Source organism: Episyrphus balteatus, chromosome 3 (assembly GCF_945859705.1).
Source record: "Episyrphus balteatus chromosome 3, idEpiBalt1.1, whole genome shotgun sequence".
In the NCBI taxonomy this organism is placed as follows: Eukaryota; Metazoa; Arthropoda; class Insecta; order Diptera; family Syrphidae; genus Episyrphus; species Episyrphus balteatus.
The window spans coordinates 7,999,299-8,021,192 of record NC_079136.1 but is presented as its reverse complement, the minus strand read 5'-3'; the positions used below and the strand labels follow the sequence as shown (position 1 = coordinate 8,021,192).

The 21,894-nt window shown below is 31.4% G+C and overlaps 3 protein-coding genes across 5 annotated transcripts in view; 1 reads left to right on the top strand and 2 right to left on the bottom strand.

The window, feature by feature from the left end:
* Positions 1 to 2,130, bottom strand: part of LOC129913880 (CCR4-NOT transcription complex subunit 6) — a 60,245-nt gene extending 58,115 nt beyond the window's left edge. Inside the window, exon 1 of the mRNA XM_055992843.1 lies at positions 1,524 to 2,130. Within this exon, the coding sequence (XP_055848818.1) occupies positions 1,524 to 1,531 (8 nt within the window). The 5' untranslated portion in view covers positions 1,532 to 2,130. The remainder of the gene's footprint in view (positions 1 to 1,523) is intronic.
* A 3,990-nt stretch (positions 2,131 to 6,120) lies between these two features.
* Positions 6,121 to 14,918, bottom strand: LOC129913876 (serine-rich adhesin for platelets). Of its 2 annotated transcripts, none has more exons than XM_055992838.1 (10): positions 14,497 to 14,918; positions 11,937 to 12,074; positions 11,745 to 11,866; positions 11,567 to 11,682; positions 11,205 to 11,502; positions 11,017 to 11,139; positions 10,404 to 10,963; positions 10,168 to 10,342; positions 9,948 to 10,103; positions 6,121 to 7,787 (listed from the first exon to the last, which is right to left on the bottom strand). In XM_055992838.1, exons 1-10 carry the CDS (start codon positions 14,604 to 14,606, stop codon positions 6,814 to 6,816), a joined length of 2,772 nt encoding a protein of 923 aa, XP_055848813.1. In that variant the 5' UTR covers positions 14,607 to 14,918; the 3' UTR covers positions 6,121 to 6,813. The 2 variants fall into 2 exon arrangements, with proteins under 2 accessions (XP_055848813.1, XP_055848812.1); XM_055992837.1 differs by having other exon boundaries at positions 6,123 to 7,787; positions 11,017 to 11,142.
* A 5,430-nt stretch (positions 14,919 to 20,348) lies between these two features.
* Positions 20,349 to 21,647, top strand: LOC129913884 (F-box/WD repeat-containing protein lin-23). Of its 2 annotated transcripts, XM_055992849.1 has the most exons (4): positions 20,349 to 20,573; positions 20,640 to 21,048; positions 21,106 to 21,188; positions 21,369 to 21,647. In XM_055992849.1, the coding sequence occupies exons 1-4, from the start codon at positions 20,463 to 20,465 to the stop codon at positions 21,594 to 21,596; spliced, it is 831 nt and encodes a 276-aa protein (XP_055848824.1). In that variant the 5' UTR covers positions 20,349 to 20,462; the 3' UTR covers positions 21,597 to 21,647. The 2 variants fall into 2 exon arrangements, with proteins under 2 accessions (XP_055848824.1, XP_055848823.1); XM_055992848.1 differs by having other exon boundaries at positions 20,354 to 20,573; positions 20,640 to 21,188.
* The last annotated feature ends 247 nt before the right edge of the window (positions 21,648 to 21,894 follow it).

Genomic DNA, 21,894 nt, shown 5'->3' with positions numbered 1-21,894 from the left:
AATGTTAGATCCTTTTAATAGACCACGTGCAGCCGAACAATAAGCGGAGGCCATAGACTGCTATAGAGCAAATACGACTCAACATCCAAGTAGTGCGATGGGAAGATTCGAGCAAAAGAAAGCTTTAGAATCATGGCATCAACTATAGTGAATGTTACAGAGTTGATCGTTGCATGCAGACTCAGGCAAATGGAGCTACAATAATAAGAACTGTACAGATTGTACAAGAACACTAAACTAGCCAAACGCTGATATGGGATGGCTAGTCATGTACTAGGACTATGGAAATAAGGTCTAAGGTTGCGCTTGCAAGTCAAAAGGACCTCAATCATCAATGGCTTTCGCAATTGAAGGCAAGTATAGAGCTAACTGGAGAATATAGTGGAATGGGGATTGAGGCTTAAGTCCACAATGGATTGTGGCATCGCCTTTCGGCGCTAGTCAATATGAGTAGTAATTATGTAAGTAAAGAGATGAAGATGCTTCATAAGAAGACAAAAGCCAAGAAAATTGATAGAATTAGCGTTACGAATTTTCATTTTAGAAAAAAAAAAGAGTACAACTGACTCAGTTGGTATTGCCTGGCCAAAAAAATGCAAATACAGATGAAAACTATTCTTAAATACCCCTGGTAAGTACAAACAAATGCAAAAACATCAGCATTCGCTTGGCTTCAGAAATGAAACTATCAAAAAAAAGGAGACTTAACGCAGCTTCCAGAGTTGAAAACGCTAAACCACAAAGGCACACCACCGAGTTTGAAGGAGGTACAACGAATATGAAATGGCCTTCTTCTTTAAATCCTAAACTTTACTTAAACAATGTGGGATACTTCTTCCTGGGCTGGCTCTTGCCTTAATTCAAAATGTAAAAGTAATATCTTTTTCTTTAAGAGACAAATCGGCTCCGAGTATCAAATTTCCCAAAATGGAAGAAAAAGTTCCGTCCCTGCCAAAAGGTTATTACATTTATTAAACAAAAAAAAAATTAAAACAAAAATAAAGCAAGGAACCAAAACACGCGGGAGCAACAACAACAAAAGAATATTGTTATATGTATTTGGGGGATAAATGCAAGTAGATACCTAAGTACAAAGAAATTTTGTTTTTTTTTTTTTTAATGTGGCAAAGGAAAACAAAGAAATCTGTTTTTTGATAATTTGCAAACCTTCATTTACTTTTTACCAAAAAAAGAAAAATAACTTTTGTATAGCCAAAGGCTATGGCGATCTCTGACCAAGAGAAGCTCTCAATTTTTTCTTTGACAAAGAAGACCACACAGACTCCCGCAGTCGATGTCGGTCAAGTCAATAGTTTATAGTTAATTCTTCAAAAAAAAAAAAAAAAAAACAATGAATAAAAGTTAAAATATAAATAATATTAATTTTTCATCGAGACGACGAACAAGAAGAGAACAACGACTCCTGTCTTCAAAATTCTTATTTGGCGTTTTAACATTTCGTTTTTGTATTTTTTTTTTAGCAAAAAGGAATTTTATTTAAGCCATCAGCCAGCATACAGTACCTAGACATTAAACTTTAATTTATTTTTTACCACTCCGTTGGAATAAAAAATTAAAATTTATTTATTTTGTTGAATTTCTTTTTTTTTTGTTTCCGCAAAAGAAAGTCGTTTTGTATTATTTTTTGTTACTTCTTTTTTTTTTGCACTTTGTTGGATAAAGAATATAATTTTTCGTTTCTTTCTTTTCCGTTTTTTTACCACAAATTTTTTTTTTTTTATTTGCTACTTCTTTTGTGTCACTGAATATAAATTTTTGGGAATTCTCACCACCGACCGTCAAGAGATGTGTAGGTGAGGTGGCGAAGAGAAGAAAAGAGACTTTTTTTTTTATTCTTCTGCACTTTTTTCTATGATTTTTAATTCTTTTTCAATTTAATTTTTTAAGAAAATACAAAAAAAAAATATAAAAAATAAAATAAAAAAAAAAACTTATAAGAATTTTATTTGTTGCGATCGTTTTTGTTTTGGCGTGAATTTTTCATTTACAGAAAAATATGACACAACATAGCGGAGCGAGCGAGTTCGAGAGAAAGAAAAAAAAAATAATTCCAATTCACCACGAATGATACAGACACTCTAGCTAGCTAGTTTTTTTTTTTTTTTGTAAAAGAAAAACAACTTTTTTACAAGATTTTCTTTGTTTTTTCATAAAGTTTTAATGAATTTTACACTTAATATGTTATTAATAACACTTTATTTATATAAAGAATTGATAATTCAATGTAAATATATTTATTTAAAAACAATTTTGATGGCACAAATTACGAAGTTGACGCTGTGGATACATTCTCGCGTCGCGTATTTTATTTTATGATGGGCTTTCGGGTGCATGTGTGTGTGTGTGATGTTTTTTTTGTTCTTTTCAGATGTGGTGAATTTTTTTATACAGCTGTCAAAATAGCAAAGACATGAACCATTTCATAGAAAAGAAGAGCCATTTTTTCTATATTGGCAGAGTTCAGGTATGGAAACATAGAAAAGTGTGTTCAAAGTGAAATTAGTCGTTCACACGATGACTGTTTTTTTAATGTAATCTCTACAGCTTCCTCCGAAACGTACTTATCGAAATTTAATTTTGAATGAGTGTTTGTTTTTTGAGTTTTATTGTATACTGAGTATTCATAAAACATCGTTAAGATAAAGCTAAACACGCAGAGTACGCAGATCGATCTTAATTCTAGCTGACCTTTTTTTACTCCGTTTTTCTTGACTTTTTTTTTCGTAGGTCTCTACGAGGATAGCGCAATGCTTGCGGAATCTCTATGGAAAAATATTCACAAATTTCAAAACATAAAAATAAATAACAGCAAAGACACACGTCTCAGAAAGACATGCAATGGAAAGAAATAAACAACAAACAATAAACTAATGTCATTTTTCCGAATACAATTAATGTCCCCGGCAATTGTTTGTGTGCGAAAAAGACGTGGAGACTTTTTAATTTCGCTGTGTCGAACAGCGTACTGCAAAACGAAAAGCAGAACGAAATTTTCTGCTTACGATTTCATTGGGCAATTTTTTTGATGGGATTTTTCGTTGCGCATCAGCAGCGTACTAGACTGACAAATAGAAACAATATTACCTGTTAGATTTTTGTCTACTTAAATATTGCTAAACTTTTTTTAATTGTGGGAAATATACCTCTTTTGATATTAGTCGTTTTTTATTATCCCACTTGATCCATATAGATCATTAATTAAAACGTATTACAACAACTACTTCATCAGGATCATGAATCGTGCTCTTGCTTTTCATCAGGATCACGAATCGTGATCTTGTAGTTGTTGTAATACGTGTTAATTAATGATCTATATGGATCAAGTGGGATAATAAAAAACGGCTATTAGTATTTCTTGGGAGACTATAGCCTATAGACTACTCTATCTCCAAAAAAAATTCTCAATCGGTTAAAATTTCCACAAAATTTTAGCGTAGCGTTTTTTTTTTGCGACTCTCCGATTGCTTTTTTAAATTAATTTTTTTGTTTTTTTTTTAACCAAAAGTAACGGAACCTGTCATTTTGGATTTGGTACGGTTTTGGAAAAGTTTAGTTTTCTCAAAAACGACACCAACGATTTTGTAAAAAAAAAATTATAAAAGGTCTACCTGCCATAGAATCGTTTTTTTTTCAGATTTTTCCCCCAACTATGTATATATTCGATTTCAAAGAATTTATTTATACAAAAGTTTTGTACCCCTTCAGAACCTTTCACAATACAAAAACTTAAATAATATGGAAAAATTACCTAATAAAAAAGTCGGATTTCTTAAGAAAAAAAATTTTATCTCGTTTATTTATGGAATATTCTCAACAATTTTATACCATCTTGAAAAGAGAATTCAACACACCAACTTTTAAGGTAACTTGCCGAAACATCGTAGTACACTACGGTTCATTGAATTAGAGTCATGTAAAAAATTTTAGTACTTAGTTGGGCAAAAAAGTAATATTTGCTTTAAAACTGATGCAGCTGAGTTAAAATTTTTGAATGCATTTGGTAGCAGGGTTATTTAACGTTCTGTAACAAAAGAAAAAAATGAGGAAAATTAAGATTTGTAGTCACGGCACATGAAAAACCGTCATAGGGTGACCATTTTTTCGATTTTTTTTTTCGAATGTCCATAACTCACAAAATATATGGCTGCGATTTTTTTTTATTATTTTTCTAATAACTGTCACCATCTACCCTATCTATCGTTTTCGTTTCGACGTTGACTTTTGGAAAAAAGATTTTTGGTTTTTTTTTTTGGAAATTTTGATTTTAGTTATTGATTAATAATTGCTAAAAAATAACTTTATTTTAAAACTTTTTTTTTTCAAAAAATTACTCATACAAAATTAGTTTCTAAAAATGCATCTTTATAAAAGAAATTAAACTGCATACTTATTCTGGTGCTCAATTTCATTTAAAGAGTTTTTTTTATTTTTCATTTGAAGAACGAATTTTATGTTTTTTTTATTTTTGTATTCATTTACCAATTTTGTATACAAAAACAATCTTAAAAATCTAAGCAGTTTGAATTCTTAGAGCAAGTAAGTGCGACCCAGTTGTGCATTTTATTTTTGATAAATTTAGATCAAACAAAAAATTAATTTTTTACCAGTGAAAATCCCTTCTAAAACCATTTTTTTACCGCCATAGTACAAGAAATAAGACTTTGAAAAATCCGAAAAAAAACAAATCCTATAAAAAGAGAGTTGGAACTTCTCTTTTAACCGTTTATCAAAAAAAAAAATTTAAAATAAGGCAATGGCTTTTTTGTTTGTCTTTTAGCATTCAATATAAATTTTATTTTATTTGTTTTTGTTTTTTTAATAAATAAATTTAAATATAAATATTTCAATACATAATACAATTTTAAACTTCAAAACGTCTGTGTCTTGGGTATGGTGTTGTTGGCAGTGTCAATTTTCCACCGCCTCCACCCATTCTTATCCCTCCAGCGCGGCGGAGAGCTCCAACAACACATGTTGATAAAGCAATTAAGCCTACAATCAACACGATTAATACTTTGAAGTTCATTTAATTAATTTTCGTAAAATATAAAAAAAATAATTATGAATTCAGTAGTTGTTACTTAAAATGCATTTGCATTTATGTTATGGCTATTAAGTTGAATTATTCTTTTATAGGTGAGGTAAAAAAAAAAAAAATTGATAATATTGGGGATTTTTTTAAAATTTAATTTACAAGTTATATTTTTTAGGTATGGGGATACTCAATAAAAAAATAAATAATTTACATACGAAACTATTTCTATAAGGAAACCCCAAAGTTTATGGAATTATCAAAGGCTTTATCGCATGTAATTCACAAAAGACCTTGAATTTTGTAATTTTCTTCTTCTTCTTCTTTTATATAAAAAAATTAGAAATCCGAGTTTTAAGTTTGACGGTTTACCATGATAACAACAGATATCACTGAGAAAAGTCTGGTAAGTTTAATTCTTTGTTTTTTTTTTTTTTTGAGCGGTAGACAAGTTTTGTATCAATTTTCAAGATTAAAATTTAAGCGGTCACTGAGGTGTATGCGTGCCATTTTTTTTTTTTTTTGTTACTTACATGATCGCTAAGGGGACTAACAACTACACCAGCGCGCCATCGCTCTCCGCCATGAACAACTCTGTGGATGTTTAATTTACCTCACACCTGATGAAAGGCGATCAGGTTCTAGGCGAGTACACAAAATAGCCGACAAACTTCAGAGCGTCTCTCTTCTTGTAGATGGTACATGCTAAGCGGAGTCTCCATTCATTGGGAATATTTTGTTCCGACCATAAGATGAGTTCGTGTATGCTCCTGAACAGTTCATCTCCAATTGCTTCAAACATTTCGGCCGATAGGCCACCCGCACCAGCAGTTTTATGCGATTTAAGTCTTGAGATCGTTATGAATGTGTTATGAAATAATTAATAAAGTAACATAAAAACACATCGTAACAGTTTTTTTTTAATAAATATTATTAAGTTTTTTTATTTCTATGCAAGTCTTGTAAAGAAATAAATATTTTATATATAATATTATACACACATTTATATGATATATAAAAAATTTCTTAAAATCTACAATTTTTTTTAAATTTTTTTTTTTTTTTCTTAAATAAGGGTTTTTTTGTTTGCTATAAAAGCAAATGCATAAATATTACAGAAGTGTTCATTTAAACAACAAAACAAAAATATAATTATTATTATCATTAAAAAAAATAATAAACAGAGACATTGAAAAATAGTGTGGTTTGTAGTTTGTCATTGTGCTACACATAAATGCTTAAAAAAAGTTACTTAAAATTATTGATGACATAACTTTTTTTCTTGTTTAAACAATTTTGTTTTACTTTATTTTATATAAAAGTAGATAGGTACTTAGCAAATTAAATTGGTTTATATGAATAATACTTTGTACGGAACAAATTTTGTACAGAGAAACAAAATAATTAAAATAAAAAAGGAAAACAAAAAAAACAAGGAATACAAAATAATGATATTATAAGTTTAGGTGTGATGATATACAGACAGATCTCAGAAATAACCTACAGAATTTTTTTAAAAGCTTAAATCACATTCATTTTCTATATCGCTAGCCGCTAAACAGGAAAACTACTGCAGTGCGCTGCTGGACAAAACAAAAAAGTCCGTAGCTTCGATTTAAATCTAATATTTTAATCTATACGTAGTTTTTTTTTAGTTTTTTTAAGAACAAATAGAAAATAAATTAAATCAAGTTTTATTTATTTGTTTTAAATTGCCTCTAATGACGTTTTTAAGTATGATGGTAGGAAGATGTGCGCAATCAGACTTGAAAGTAATCGTCTACATCTCCATTTTCACTAGCTGTTGCACTCTCACCGGTACCAGTACCCGTACCCGTGCTACTGAGAAGCTTCGAATCACTATTAGAATTCTTACCATCAGTGCTAGATGGTGTACTGAGAGGCATGTCAGAGCTAACTGTAGCTGTATTTGTAGATTCTGTATTTAATCGTTCGTAAGGATTCTCCAAGTCTAAATAACGCACTGATTCATAATTTGGATCCGAATCGCTGCCTGTTAATGATTCATAATTACTCGATGGCAATAATTGATGACTGCTGCTGCTGAGGGTGGTTGTGGGCGTGTCGCTGCTAGTTTTAATTATAAGCACTTGATCTGCACTACTACTTTGGCTTGTTGTTGAAGGAGAAGTTAAAGGTTTTTCAAATGAATTTGGTGGAAAAGGCGGCGGTGGTGGTTGTTGTTGCAATAGTTTTGAGTACAATTCGGAATTCTTTTCATAGTTATTGTTGTTGTTACAATTTATTGTGATGCTTTCTTTGAATTTTTGTGCTTCGGCTATGCTGGCATAGTCATGTAGCTTAGTACTGTCTTCAGTTTTGGGTTCTCCAATGCGACTATAGCCGGGAATGTCTTCGTCAATGTTATTTCTCTCCTTAACCTTGCTGTAGCCATCAATCATGTCATCAAAGTCGATTCGAGGCTTTTCCATTACTTTTGCATAACCATCATCTGAGCCTGTTGTACAGTATTTAGTAGGATGTAATACCTCGTAGTTTGGATCATAGTCAGAAGTTGTTTTTCTTTGGGATTGATTTTCAGTTGTTTTAACAAGTGTCTCATAGCCAGGATCGCTATTATTGGCTGAAGATTGATCGGGTAAACTTTCATACCCGGGTTCATTGTTGGTCAGTTTTAATACCGCGTCTAGTGAGGAATCAGTTGGAAAGTTTTTAATTAGAGCCACAGCAGGTAGACGTGGTGGTGATAGGCCTTGAAAAAAGGAAAATGAATTAAAAACAGTTTGTAAAAACATGATGGTGATGATTTTAAAAAGTATCAACAAACTAAAAGAATGAAACGTCCATGACTTAAAAAACGAAACAACATTTTTGTTAAATACATTTTTTTGTTTTGTTATTTCAAAAATATTTATTTTTGCCTGCGGAATTTCAGCTTAACTGGTAACGATTCTTCGTCCAAAATGATGACGTTATGATATAGAATGAAGTTTTCTTCGCAACTTGATTTTTGAAAATCCGAAAAAAACATCAAACAACCTAATACCGACGGCATCACAAAGACAATCTTAAAGACAGGGACCATAAATTCTCTGAGAACAGTCCCTGAGTGATTAGAACCAAAATATTAGCAGGCATCATACAGAAAGCAAATTTAATGTACTGAAAGTACATTAGATAAAGATAAATATTGGTTTCATTCGACCAATTCAACACAAGGCAACGAGAACAATGTATTCTTCAAATCCCAAGAAGCTACAGCACATATTGAAAAAGACAGCTGCAGTACATTCTATCCATTTAAATTCTTTCTTTCAAGAACTAAAAAACATACGAAATTTTAAAACAAGATAATGGAATTAACTAATTTTTTTTGTAACTGAAAACAATGTTATTTGAAATAAAATTTTAGTTTTGGAATTGAAATTTTAATTATTATATAAAATTAGATTGTAACACACTCTTCTGCAGAAAAGCCTAAGCTTAGCAGGAGTATATGAAATTGTAAATTAATTTTTGAATAATAAAGGATTAAAACAAACAAGCGAAAAAATCCAGCTACAACTTTAAACAGATTTAAGAACACTTGAACAGTTGTATTAACAGAAAAATGTTTATATATATCAGTAAATTTAATAGCAAATATCTGGTATCCAAACAAATTATTTCTTCTTCAAATGCAAAGTTGGCACTCTTAGTTAAAGTAAATGTAAGAAGACCTGGGTTGACTTGTATTTGAAAGTAAATAGATTAATCTATTCTGCCTTAACGTTAAGTTAAATCAAAATATTTGAAGCTCAAAAGACACAACCCAGTGATTGATGAGGGAACGGGTTATTATTCTGTATTTCAAAATTCTGTACGACCAAAATTCTTTATCTAAATAAAAAATTCTTTATGAATATAATTCTGTATTCCATTATTCTGCTTTTCTATCATTCTGTATTTCAAAATTTTGTAAATCCAAAATTCTGTTTTCAAAATTCTGCAAATCCATTATTCTGCTTTTTTTGAAATTCTGTATATTCCAAACCTATACATTTTTATTTTGTCTGTTGAACAATTTGTTTTCAATGAAGAAATTAAGTATAACAGTGTATAAGAACCGTTAGAACGAAATCCTTAAATCTTTACTCCAAAATTCTGTATATGATAAAAGAAAAAATTTTCTTTTATCATTTACAGAACTTTGGAATACAGAATTTTGCATTTACAGAATTTTAAAATACAGAATTTAAAAATACTGAATTTTGGACTTGCAGAATCTTAAAATACAGAATTTTGGAATCCGAATTTTGGCACATGCAGAATTTTGACCCCAATCCGATTCGCATTTCAATCATTTTTTTAAGACCTTAGATTATAAGTGTAATTAAGATTATAAGTGTAATTAAGTCATTTAAAAAATATTTTTTTCCATTAATCCTTTCTTAAAGCCATACATTTACGCGAATATTTAGTTCTTAATTATTTACAAAACTATATAAAGGAGCAGTAATGTTTTCATAAATATAAACAAAAACAAAAACCGCAAAACGCGACGAAAAGTAGATTAAAAAAGTAAATAATTAATTCATTTAAAACACAACAAAACTCTACACTTTCAAAAATTACATTTTCTACCACAACAAATTTTCAAAGATTTAAAACTTAAAAAATAATACAACAAAGATGATACGTGAACGATGATGATTTTTCTTTAAAAAACACAAATTATAAAACAGAAAAAAAAAACACGAACGAGCAATAAATCAAACTGTTTTGCTTACTTGCTTTTTAGAAATCATTTGGAATAACGTTTTAGAGAGGCTAGCATTTTGGATTGGCATTATTTTTATATTCGCGCGTATATTCTATCAGTTCAATGTGGATAGAATTTTTTGAGATAGAATTTTTATTGGCTAATAGTTACCCCGTTCGACAAGTCGTTCACTCTGCAACATCTGTGCGTAGCAGTCTGATTTACGATTTTCAATTGTACTTGATTTTTCTTTAATTTTATCAGCTGGAATGGTTTCATAGCCATCGTCTTTAGTACAATAGCTGTTACTTCGTTGCCGTCTTATACCTTAAAAAAACATTTTTTAGTTAAAAAAAAGAGTTCATGATTGCTTAATGACAATAAAACTTACTTGATGATGGTGGTTCGTGCATAACATTTATCACATAATCCTTAAAATTAACATTTTCGTTGGTAATTTTAGTCATTTCTTGAATGGAAGCATTGTTCTCTAAGACCTTGCGACCGAGAATAGGAGAGTTATTTTGAGAGGAAGAATTTTGCGAGAATTTATTTTTCTTCATAACCTTAAAATATACAAACAAAATTAAAAAATTCTTCTTGGAAACAAATATTTGATGATCTTACTTTTGCATACATTCCTTCAATGTCCTTATCTTTGGACGGACTAAAGTTTTTCTTTTTGATGGGAGAATCTTCGGCACTACTTCCATCCTGCGGAAGTATACATTCGATCACAGATGCGACAGAGTTCCTACCCGAAGCTAAGGAACATGTTGATGTGAGATTTGAGTTACTACTCAGGAATTGTTGATTTTTGGGTGTTGGGGGAAGTGGAGAGTTCGCTTGGCGTTTCTCCGGTTTTGGCGAGCCTAAATTTCCCATTGAACTATTATTCGATGACGAGGATGCCTGCCTCGAATGCATTTGAGCACGTAAACTATCTACTGGCGGAGGAATTGGAGTGCAATCGGATGGTTTTATACTAGTTCTAGTATTACTACTACTTGCACTATCCGCACTATCTTGCATTCGTAATATAGATGAGGTGTTAGTATTAATTTCAACTGCCACTACAATCGGCTGATTAGATGGCTGAATTTGAGCATATGTCTCTGATCCACTGGTATATATTTCAGCAGCAACAGCACGATTATTTGGATCTTCAATAGCTGCATAAGTTTCATCTAAGAGAAAACGGTTACTTTTGCTTTGTCGGAAATACTAAAAAATTTCAAACCTGAATCATCAGATACAGTTGCATAATGAGAATCATTTCCTTCTTTAATCAAACGATTGTGACGAACTTTCGATTGGGCTAATATATTTGCCAATGGCTCTCGAACACTTATACTGGTGTAACCTTCTGAAAAAAAGCTCAGTTAATATACGTACAACTTCATCAGAATTATTTTGAAATCAATTTACTTGAAGAGTCTTGTGAGTCACCACTAAAATATGGTTGTTGAACAATTGGAGGCGTCATATAAGGAAGATCTTGACTTGCAGAAACCATTCCAGCTATTGCTGATGCGGCTCCAATCATTTCTTGATGAACATCTACTGAACCAACCAAAAGGCTTTGATTCGATCCGCGATGAGAGTCTGAGTTGTCGTTGGATAATACGTCAACTGTTTCAAATGTTAGCTGGCTTCTACTTCCGGCGACTGCAGAACTTGTACTGGGAGCATTTAGTTGAGCATATGGATGTTCCATATTACGAACCTTTGATGGGAGACAAAAAATAGTTTAAAAAACATCTTCCAAACAAAGTGGGTAAATTCATTACCTTTGCATAATCATGTGGTGCGTTTTTAACTCTTGAGTATGGTGAACTAAAATCATCAGCCTGGCTAATTGAGCTGTGTTGAGATACACTTGTCTGCTTCTTTAGACTTGGATTAGCTAATACAAAATTAATAAAATATAAATATGAATTCCAATATTAAAAAATAAAATCAACGAACGGCTTTTGTCTTGAGTTTTTCCTGCCAATTTATCAGCAACTGTTTCATACAGTTCTGATCCATTGTCAACAGTATCGTTTATTGGAATGTCTGGTAGACTTCGATGAGGGGCACTGCTAGCTCTATTCAACAAATAAACGAGAAATGTGTTTAATAGAGTTAAACATAAAAAATATATTGAATTAAACAAACCTCTTTTCTGAATCTCCATTGGATATTGTTGATAGATTTAAATCATTTTGTGATGTTGTATGGTCGACGTTGTTGATAATAATTTGATCGTCAGGATTTTTAAGCTTAACCATTCCTTCCATTCCCATGAATTCATTTCTAAAAATACACGAGAGGAGAATAAAACATGTGGTCACACCAAAAATATAATAAGCCACAAGAGATTGCGTCAATGCTTGCTAATGTAAGACTAACTCTACGTTGTCACATCTATTTCCTTTCTTTTTCTGTTATGAGTTGTAATTTATTTTGATGATAACTGCATTCAAAAATAATTATTTAGACTACTTCTTTCATACTTTTTAGTATTACCCCTGCCCCAAATATTACCATTGCAACACTAAATGTGACTCCGCTTCATATCGATACGTTCGCGTAAGAATGTATAAAGCGACATTTTTTTCAAAAATTACTTTTTGATTTTGAACTATACTAGAGGAAAGCGCCACTGCCCTACCTTAAAAAATAATCATATTCAATAATGCCGTACCATCAAAAATGCCTTACCTTCAAAAATGCCCTACATTAAAAAATACCCTAATTAAAAAAATACCCTACCTTAAAAAATACCCTTCTTATAAAATTGCCCTACCTTCAAAAATGCCTTACTTATGGAAACGTCCTATTTAAAAAAAAAAACTCTATAATGCCCAACTTATAAAGATGCCTTACTCAAAAATGACCTATTTAACCCTTAACTTCATGGGCCATATTTTTTTCGTGCTGTTAGTTTGTAAAAAAGAGTGCACAAATTGTTTTCTAGGCCAAAAACTAAGCTCTCTGCATCATTTGTTTTAATTTTCGAGCTCGAAAAACTATACAAAAATGCGTTGGAATATTTTCACTTTTGTACTTTTTCACTTTTCGACCCAATATAGTTAAGGCCTTGTAAAAAAAAGTTGTAATATTTTTTCTTTAAGCCTACTACGCAGCTGAAGCGAAACGAAAATTTCCATACAAAAATGGCACAACGAAATCTTGAATGACTTTTAATTTTTTTTTTGTTTTAAAACTCATTTTCTGAAGTTTTTTGAAGATACAATAAAAAAATATTGGAAAGATTTTAACAGTTTTTGACAGAAGACAAAGATTTTTAAAGAATAATTTTAAACTGCAGTACGATAAAAATATTTAACTTTTTATGAAAATTGTGTGAGCACTGCTATTTTCGTATTACGAGTGTACTTACATACCGATGGCTGAGAATTATAAGGTTGTATGTTTTATAGAAAACCCTGCAAACATACAACCCTATCATTCTCAGCTAGCGATTATGTATGTAAAAACACTGTTATAACATTAGATAGTAAAAAGTTTACTTTTTAATTTGCTTCATATCGAAAAAACGCTTTGTTTTCGTGTTCAAAATAAAAAGGAATCGTTCCAAATTTTAAAATAACAATTGAGCTTATCGATTAGCTATGTATCTGAGTGGAGAGTGTCAAGACGAAGAGATGGACGAAGACTGATATCACAGCTTAGCTAGAACCTGAAAAAAAAATTTAGGAGAATTCTTTTTTTTGAAGAACTATATGACTACTCATTCTTGCCCATAAAGAACATCATGAAATTTATTCATATTTAAGTATGGCTGAGAGAGGTACCCGATACCAATACCTTAAATTCCACGATCCACTTCTGTTATTCATCCAAATCCTTCACAATTTAACCCCTGGTGAGCACAATGAATCCAATAAGATCCGAGTGAGATTATACGTCTTGTCCAATTACCACCCTGTACAATGTAACCTGACTTATTCCTAACGTTACTTACTTACTTACTTAAGGGTGACCAGCGCCATAAGGCGGCTACAATCCGCTGTAGATTTGGGCCTCAACCAACGTTACAACTCTTAATTCTCAGATTGTTATATCTTAACAATAAAATCAGATTAAACATAAGAGGATGTTAAAAGATTATTTAATTAATATGATTACAAAGTGTACAGTGACTTTGAGCAAAGTAATCACATTAAATAAATATTTTAAACAGAGTAAACATAAATGAAACAACGTTCGAATAAATAGTGGCCGCAACCAAATCCGTACGCGTAGATGGATGCAGATGGCAAGGAATTGGACTGACTCTACCGCTGCTCTTTTTGATGAATCCATCAACATAATCCATTTACATTATGAAAATGTTTGTGCGTAAAAAGTTTATACAACTAAGTTCAAGCAAATAACAAGTTTTGTTTATTTCCCTTAAAAATTCCCTCAATACAAATTTTATATTCCATAAAATAAAACAAATTATAAAACAAACTTTATAAAAACTATTTTTTTTTTTTCAATGAAATTCTATCGTATTGTATGAATTTGTGGGTCAGTGGCGTCCACATAAGAGTCGAGTGTGTATTCTACGATAATTCTACCTACTTTCTCCATCTCTCCATGATTGATACGGTAGAAAGGTCTTTGCGTTATGAAAAAAAAAAACCAAGTTTCTTTCCTTCTCCAATTTCAACCATACTTCATATAAAATTAAAACAAACTAAAAAAAAGGATAAAAAAAACTTACTTGGGAATCTTTTTCTTGCAACAAAGGCAAGCTGCCAGCATCATAATAAATGTTAATGTTACATTTATTGTCATAAAAGCAATGTAAAACGTTGAGTAATCCATTTCCATTTATAATTAGTTGGTAATTAAATTGTCTGCCATATCACGTACATTTCTTTCTTTTTTTCTTTTCTTCTCTTTTTTATTTCATGTTTTTGATATTTTCATCAATTTGAATGCAATTTGTATGCATTTCGTTTTGTTTAGTTAAGTTAATGTATTTTTCTTGTTCAAATTGTAATTGACGTGGTTAGAGGTTAATTATTGTTTATTTATGATTATTTTAAACATAAAAAAAAAATATAAATAAATATCACTCTACTCTTGCACTCTCGAATCGAATTGATAAATTTCATTTCAATTCAAGGCACACCTTTCACACAAATGTCATAACTTTTGATTTGTCGCGTCGATATCGTAAAGCGGTGTCATGTAAAATGGGATGTGTTCGTAGGGTAGTAGAATATTTTACGATATAAATGGCTGTCATTTGGAATTAAGCATGAAACAGATTGAAAGCAGCAACAGCAAAAGTGGTTCGCGTAGGCATAACTACAATGGCCACTTTTTGCAAAAAGGGAAAATTTTCAAACGCATTTTTTGATAGTTTTTCCGGCAGCAAAAATTTAAATAATAGCCCTGTTCCATTGGAGGTGGTAGTTTACTCATGAGTAGATCTAGTACTACAAATAACACACGATCTTCTACTCGAGGAGATACGAAAGTGTAGTTGTTGTAGTAGATTTCTACTCACGAGTAAAGTACTACCTCAAATGGAACGTTTATCGCCAGTGATAAAGTTACAGAACAGGGGCCCTGGGGTCAAATCGTCGCATACGCGTTAACGAGTAAAGCCTTAACTATATTGGCTCAAAAAGTGAAGAAGTACAAAAGTGAAAATTTTCAAACGCATTTTTGTATAGTTTTTTGGGATAAAGGCTTAACTACATACACCACTTTTTGAAAAAGTACAAAAGTGAAAAGATTTTTTTTCTGGCTATCGCAATTGTTTTGTGATAAAGAGTATACAAATTATATTTTAGACCAAAAAATAAGCTTTCTGCATCATTTGTTTTAATTTTTCATCCCAAAAAACTATACAAAAATGCGTTTGGAAATTTTCACTTTTGTACTTTTTCACTTTTTGAGCCAATGTAGTTAAGGTTTAAAAATTTAAAACAAATGATGCAGAAAGCTTATTTTTTGGTCTAAAAAACAATTTGTATACTCTTTATATCACAAAACAATTGAGATAGCCAGAAAAAAAATCTTTTCACTTTTGTACTTTTTCAAAAAGTGGTGTATGTAGTTAAGCCTTAACTCGTGAACGAAATCTGTTCATTTGGCATGATGTCATACGTACAGCAAACGACTTCGTATTCAACTGAACGGAATGTCATTCGTTTGGCTTGAAGCTTTCGAACAAAACAAATTGTTAACGGGTTCAAAAAGTAAAGAAAATATAAGTATATCTTATTTTAAAAATAATCAAACTGTTTGAAATCACGAAAGCATACATTAGGGCATATATGTATTAACAAACCAAAATTTCACCAAAAGAGTTCAAAGCACCAGAACCAAAATTAAAGCACCAGTACCAAGAAAATTATAATTCCTCAAATTAGAATTATATGAAAAAAAAAATTATATTTTAAAATAAAACGACGTGATTAGCCAAAAAATAATAAAAAAAATAATAAAATGTATAAACAAATTTTTTTTAAATTCTTGCCAAAAGTGGTATTCGAACCCACGTCATCTCCCTACTAACAATTGTGCTTCTATAATGCTTTACAGAAGCAACAATTGCATCTGTAAAGCTTTATAGAACCAAGATTGATTGTCGGGCTACGCTCCCATATCTTTAGAAGGCAACAATGCTTCTTGATTCAGGTGCCTTAGACCGCTCGGCCATCCTCGCATAGGGGTCGACGACAGGGCCGTCTTTAACTATCTTGGGGCCCTTGGGCACACAAGAATTTGGGGCCCTTTTGGAAAGTAAAATAAGTACAATGGTTGGCTAAAAGGCAATGGTTGGTTATAAAGGGGTGCAAGTATATCGTTCCATATAAAGTACCTAGTTTGAGACATCAAACGTTGCCACTGCCAATAATTGTACATTTTATATTGCCAATAATTATACCCTGTATCCGTTATAAGTTTCAGTTTGAAGAATTGGAAAAAAAGAGCTCAAACGGATTGATAGATTTGCTAAAAACTCGGTACAAACTATTTGTACGTGATTTCCAAGAGCCGTTATTTTATTTTAATGTCTCCTTTTTAACGTATATATCCAATGTAAAGTTTTCGAGATATTTCTCAAAAACGGATAACGATTTTGCTTTGAAAAAAACCCATGTAAGGCTAGGCGCACACATGCGATTTTAGTCGCGCGATTATTCAGTCGCAAAAATGGATCACATGGATTTCAATGCCTGTGAACACACATGCTTCCCGCGATTTACAGTCATTGAAATTCTTGTCATCTAATTTGCGACTGAATAATCGCGCGGTCAAAATCGCATGTGTGCGCCTAGCCTAATGCTGCAAATAAAGTCGCACTTTTGATAGAAGAAAAATGTTTTTGGACCGTTATTAACGGTACCTATTGCCATCAAAACGATTTGTTAATGTAAACGACAGAACCGATTTCAATGAAAATTTTGACATAAAAAGGTTTATACTAATATTAAAATTAAGAAAACTTAAAAAAAAATATTTTTGGATTTAAAAAAAATTATTTTTTTTTTTTTTTTTGAAAAACAATTTTTTTTTAAGTTATTTAATGAACATTGAATACGAGAGCAATTCGCAATTCAAATTAAAAAATGTTTGGGGGTGCCAACCATTGTACCATGGCGTTTTCCATTGAACCAAAACATTGATGTACCGTCGATGAGCCGGCAATAGTTTTTTCTTAAACGTTTTCCAACGGAAAAAGTATTGATGTTTTTTTTTGCCGACGAATTGATTCTTTTTTCGTCTTTTAATACGAATCTACACATATTTTTACACTAATTTAAGCACGCACTACAAATTTGACAGTTTTGCAAACTTCAAACGAAATTATTATTTAAAGAAAAAGATAATGGAAGAGAATTCGTTGTTTTTATTAATAAAAAAGATATTTTTCTTGTTTTTTGAAAATATTATTGTCTTATTTTTTGGAAAATTGAATTTGGGTTTTGTCGTTTGGATTTAAATTTTTGTCCGCATACGACGCCACATAATTTGTTTTCATTTTGAAAACATATATTTTCCGTATAGGTGTAGAAAAAACTTTATTTGGTTGCCATATAAAAACTAAAATTTTTGTTAGATGGTCTGCCCGCCAAAAATGTTTTGAGAATAAATGTGTGAGAGAAATTTTCGTTCCTTCGGGGCCCCCCTCAGAATAGGGGCCCTGGGCACGGGCCCCGTGTGCCCTTATGGTAAAGACAGCATTGGTCGACGAAGTCAAATTTGTCACCCAATTATATTTTAGCCTATGCAGTTGTAGATTCTACCAAAAATGATGTTCTGTTTTCTAACGTATGCCGTCATTCCAATCGCTGTGCTCGTTTAATGTATCACGTAATTGTCTTTCGTTCACTTGAGGTTTCGTCAACGGATGCGACGATTTGGCCCCTACTCGTAGTGCCGAAAGATTCGTGACAATTATCCCTATTTGATAATCGTTTGAGTAGCTATAATAGTAAAATGTTACAAAAAAATCAAAAACCATTTGTGTGGCCATGACATATAAATGTTGGATGCAAACATTTTGTTTTTTTAACCAAAAATCATTTCTATATTCGCAGCTACATTTTACGACCATAACCATAAACATTAGTTGCGGCGTTCTTATGTTATAAGCGTTTGAAGGTACCCATATTGATTTCTTTCGTTTTTTTTTTTTTTAATTAAAGTTAGGTAATTTCGTTCAACAATCTTATCAGAATTTATTATTGTTATTTATTAAAAACTATTGAAAAAAAAAACATACACACGAGAAAAAAAATAGTCATTTTTAACTGTTTTTTAACTATTAAAAAACAGTTAAATCGGAATAACTGTTTTAAATAGTTAAAAATAGTTATTTTTGGCAGTTTAAATAGTCAAAATTGAAGTTTTTTCCAAATTAACTATTCAATAGTCAATTTTAACTATTAAAATAGTTATTTGTGACTATTTAAAGGCTTGGCCAGACAACAACGTTTAGGTGTGGAATATTTTTCATAAAATTACCCGTACGCGTTACCTCATGTATCCTTTGGTGTGGCCAAGTCTTAAATAGTCAGATGGAGGGACTACATACAAAGAATTTTTTACAGTTGGAGGGGAGGAGGTGGTCCATCTAACCTCCACCCCCTCCCCCTCCCCACCAAGGCGAAAGAGAAAACTATATGCAAAAAACACTAAAAATGAGGAAATAGTAAATAATTTTTTTTTTTTAAATTAATAATTGCTTTTTTACAGGGTCACAAAGCAACGGTTAAAACACTAAAAAAGGAGTCATAGTCATAGCTTGCTCTCCCTGTTCGGAAATGATTTTTGTTTGTTACAATTTCTTCACTGAAACATGGGTTTATAATTTTGGAACAATTGATTATGAATAACATTAAATATAATAATAGCTGCGTTCCTTTGGGAACATTTATCTACTGCTAAGTACTTAAAACTACTTTGAATTACTTTTGCTGTATTGAAAAAGTAGTTCAAAGCAGGTTTAAGTACTTAGCAGTAGATAAATATTTCCAAAGGAACACGGCTAATAATTTCTTACTTTTATTTGAGACCAACACTCTTAAAATATTTGTACGGTTTGACACTGGTTTTCCACGAAGTGTTGTTTGATTTAAAAAAAAAAATGTCTTCAACTTGTACTCGCACATTTACTTACTTTTAACTTTTTTGCTTTGGCAAAGTGACTATTATAATAGTTATATTTTACTATAAGCATAATAGTTTAAAATTACTATTGTAATAGTTACGTAATTACTACGGCATAGTAAGTTTTAACTATTTCAATAGTTATTTTCAACTATTTGGTTTTGACATGTGAAGGCTTGACCAGACCACACCGAAGGGTATATGCGATAGAGGTACGGGTAATTGTATCAAAAATATTTCACACCTAAACGTTGTTGTTCTAGCTAAGAACTTTTTTCATACAATTACCCGTACCGCTACCGCATATACCCTTCGGGTGTGGTCAAGCCTTGACTATTATAATAGTCGTTTTTAACTATTTTGTAACTATTTTCTGTTAAAAAATAGTTATTCGCTAAATTTCACTGAGTTCTAACAAGTGACTATGCAAATAGTTACAAAGTAACTATTTTTTTTTCTCTGAGTAAATAAAAAAAACTATAAAAATTCTTTGATACAATATCAAATATTCTTTGTAGGTCAAAGACGTTTACAATGTTTTTTTTACAGTAATTTTAAAAACAAATTTTATTTTTTTTAATTTCAAAATTATCTATTAAATTTTTTTTTCATATAAATAACAAATTAATTTAAATTAACTAATACAAACCTTTAAAGTCTTGGCCACACCGAAGGGTACATGCGGTAGAGGTACGGGTAATTGTATGAAAAAAAATTCCACACCTGAACGTTGATGTGCCAGTTTCATACAAGTACCCGTATCGCTACCCTTCGGTGTGGCCAAGCCTTAACATAAATTGTAATCAACTTTTACTGCAAGAGCAAGTCTATCTTGGATTTTTTTATATTTCAATTTTAAATTCATTGACAAACATCCAATATTAGCTCACTGAATTCATTCAATTTGTACGAAACTTATTTTACTTTCACAAATGTATTTTTAGAAATTCTAAAAAAAGACCATCAAATACATCGTTTTTATAAACAAAAGAAAATGTTCTAAAACAGTTTTTTGAAGGTCCTCAGTTTGTTGTGATATTCGAAGGTGAAAAAATGCCGATCAAGCTAGAAGTTTCTTCAACGGAAAAACACGAAGGTGATGCTGTTTGCATTGCATATTCTAATAATCACATTTTTAGTGGAGGTGCTGATGGAAAAATAAAAGTATGAATCCAATTATTTAAGATCAAAGGTGAAATGTATCTAAATACCAATTATTTATTGTTCAAGATATGGGATAGCAACCTCAATTTGAAAAAAACTCTTGATATGCATGAGTCATACATTTATTCGATAGCGTTCGATAAAAAGGGAAAGCTATATTCAAGCAGCTGTGACGGATGTGTTAAGTTTATTAATGATCCTGTCAATACTGAACAAATTGAAGAATTAGTTCGATGTGATGATTCCATTAATTCTATGTACTGTGATGGGGATATACTGTATACTGGAGATGACAAAGGGGTCGTAACCAAGTGGCAGGATAATAAGATGTTATTTAAATACAACATTGTTGAAGAAGTCAAATCACTCGCCGCTGAAGGTACTTTAATATTTACAGCAAGAGATCTAGATGTTGTTGTTTCGGATGCAATGCCGGGAAAATCTGGAAAATACTCAACGAAAGCTGTGTTTCCTGGTCGGGCGCCATTGACACTTTTGGGAACAATGGTTGATAATAAAAGGTCTTTTATAGCTTTTACTGATCGGACAGGGAAAGGATTGGTTCTGGCAAAAAATTTGCCAGGTGAAAAGTTTTTGCAAATTTGGGAATTAAATGTAAGGATTTTTTAAACACCTAAGGCCCAATTTGTTCACAATTCATTAAATTTAAAGTCACCATTTAAAAAGGAAATTTTAAAATTTATTATGCAATATGGCAGTTCTAATTAACATAATGGAGAGTGAATAAATTGGGCTTAAATACTGGAAAATTAAATTAAAATATTTTCTTTAAAGGACTGCCATGAAATGATTATTAACTCTATTTGCGGAAACGATAAGTTTTTGCTTTCTGGTGGATATGATGGTAAAATCAAGTGTTGGAGTGACATTGACAAGCCAAAACCAACTGCAGTTGGTGAAGCTGATGCTGGTAATTGTATTAATTCAATATGTCTTGGTGGACCGGGTACGGTTTATGCTGCTTGTTCCAATGGAATTATTCATAAAGCAGTTTTTTCGTAATGTTTAATGCCTAATTTAATAACTGACATATGCCATCGTTTTTATTTTTTTTTAAATAAAATAGTGCTTTAAGGCTTGGCCACACTGGAGGGTATGCGGTAGCGGTACGGGTAGCGGTGAGGGTACTTGTATGAAAAAAAATCCAAACTGACACATCAACGTTCAGGTGTGGAATTTTTTTCATACAAATATCGTTACCGCTACCCGTACCTCTACCGCATACCCTCCGGTGTGGCCAAGCCTTTAATGATATCAGCGCTTTGAGTATATCAGTGAAAAGAAAATTTTCTTTTCGTTC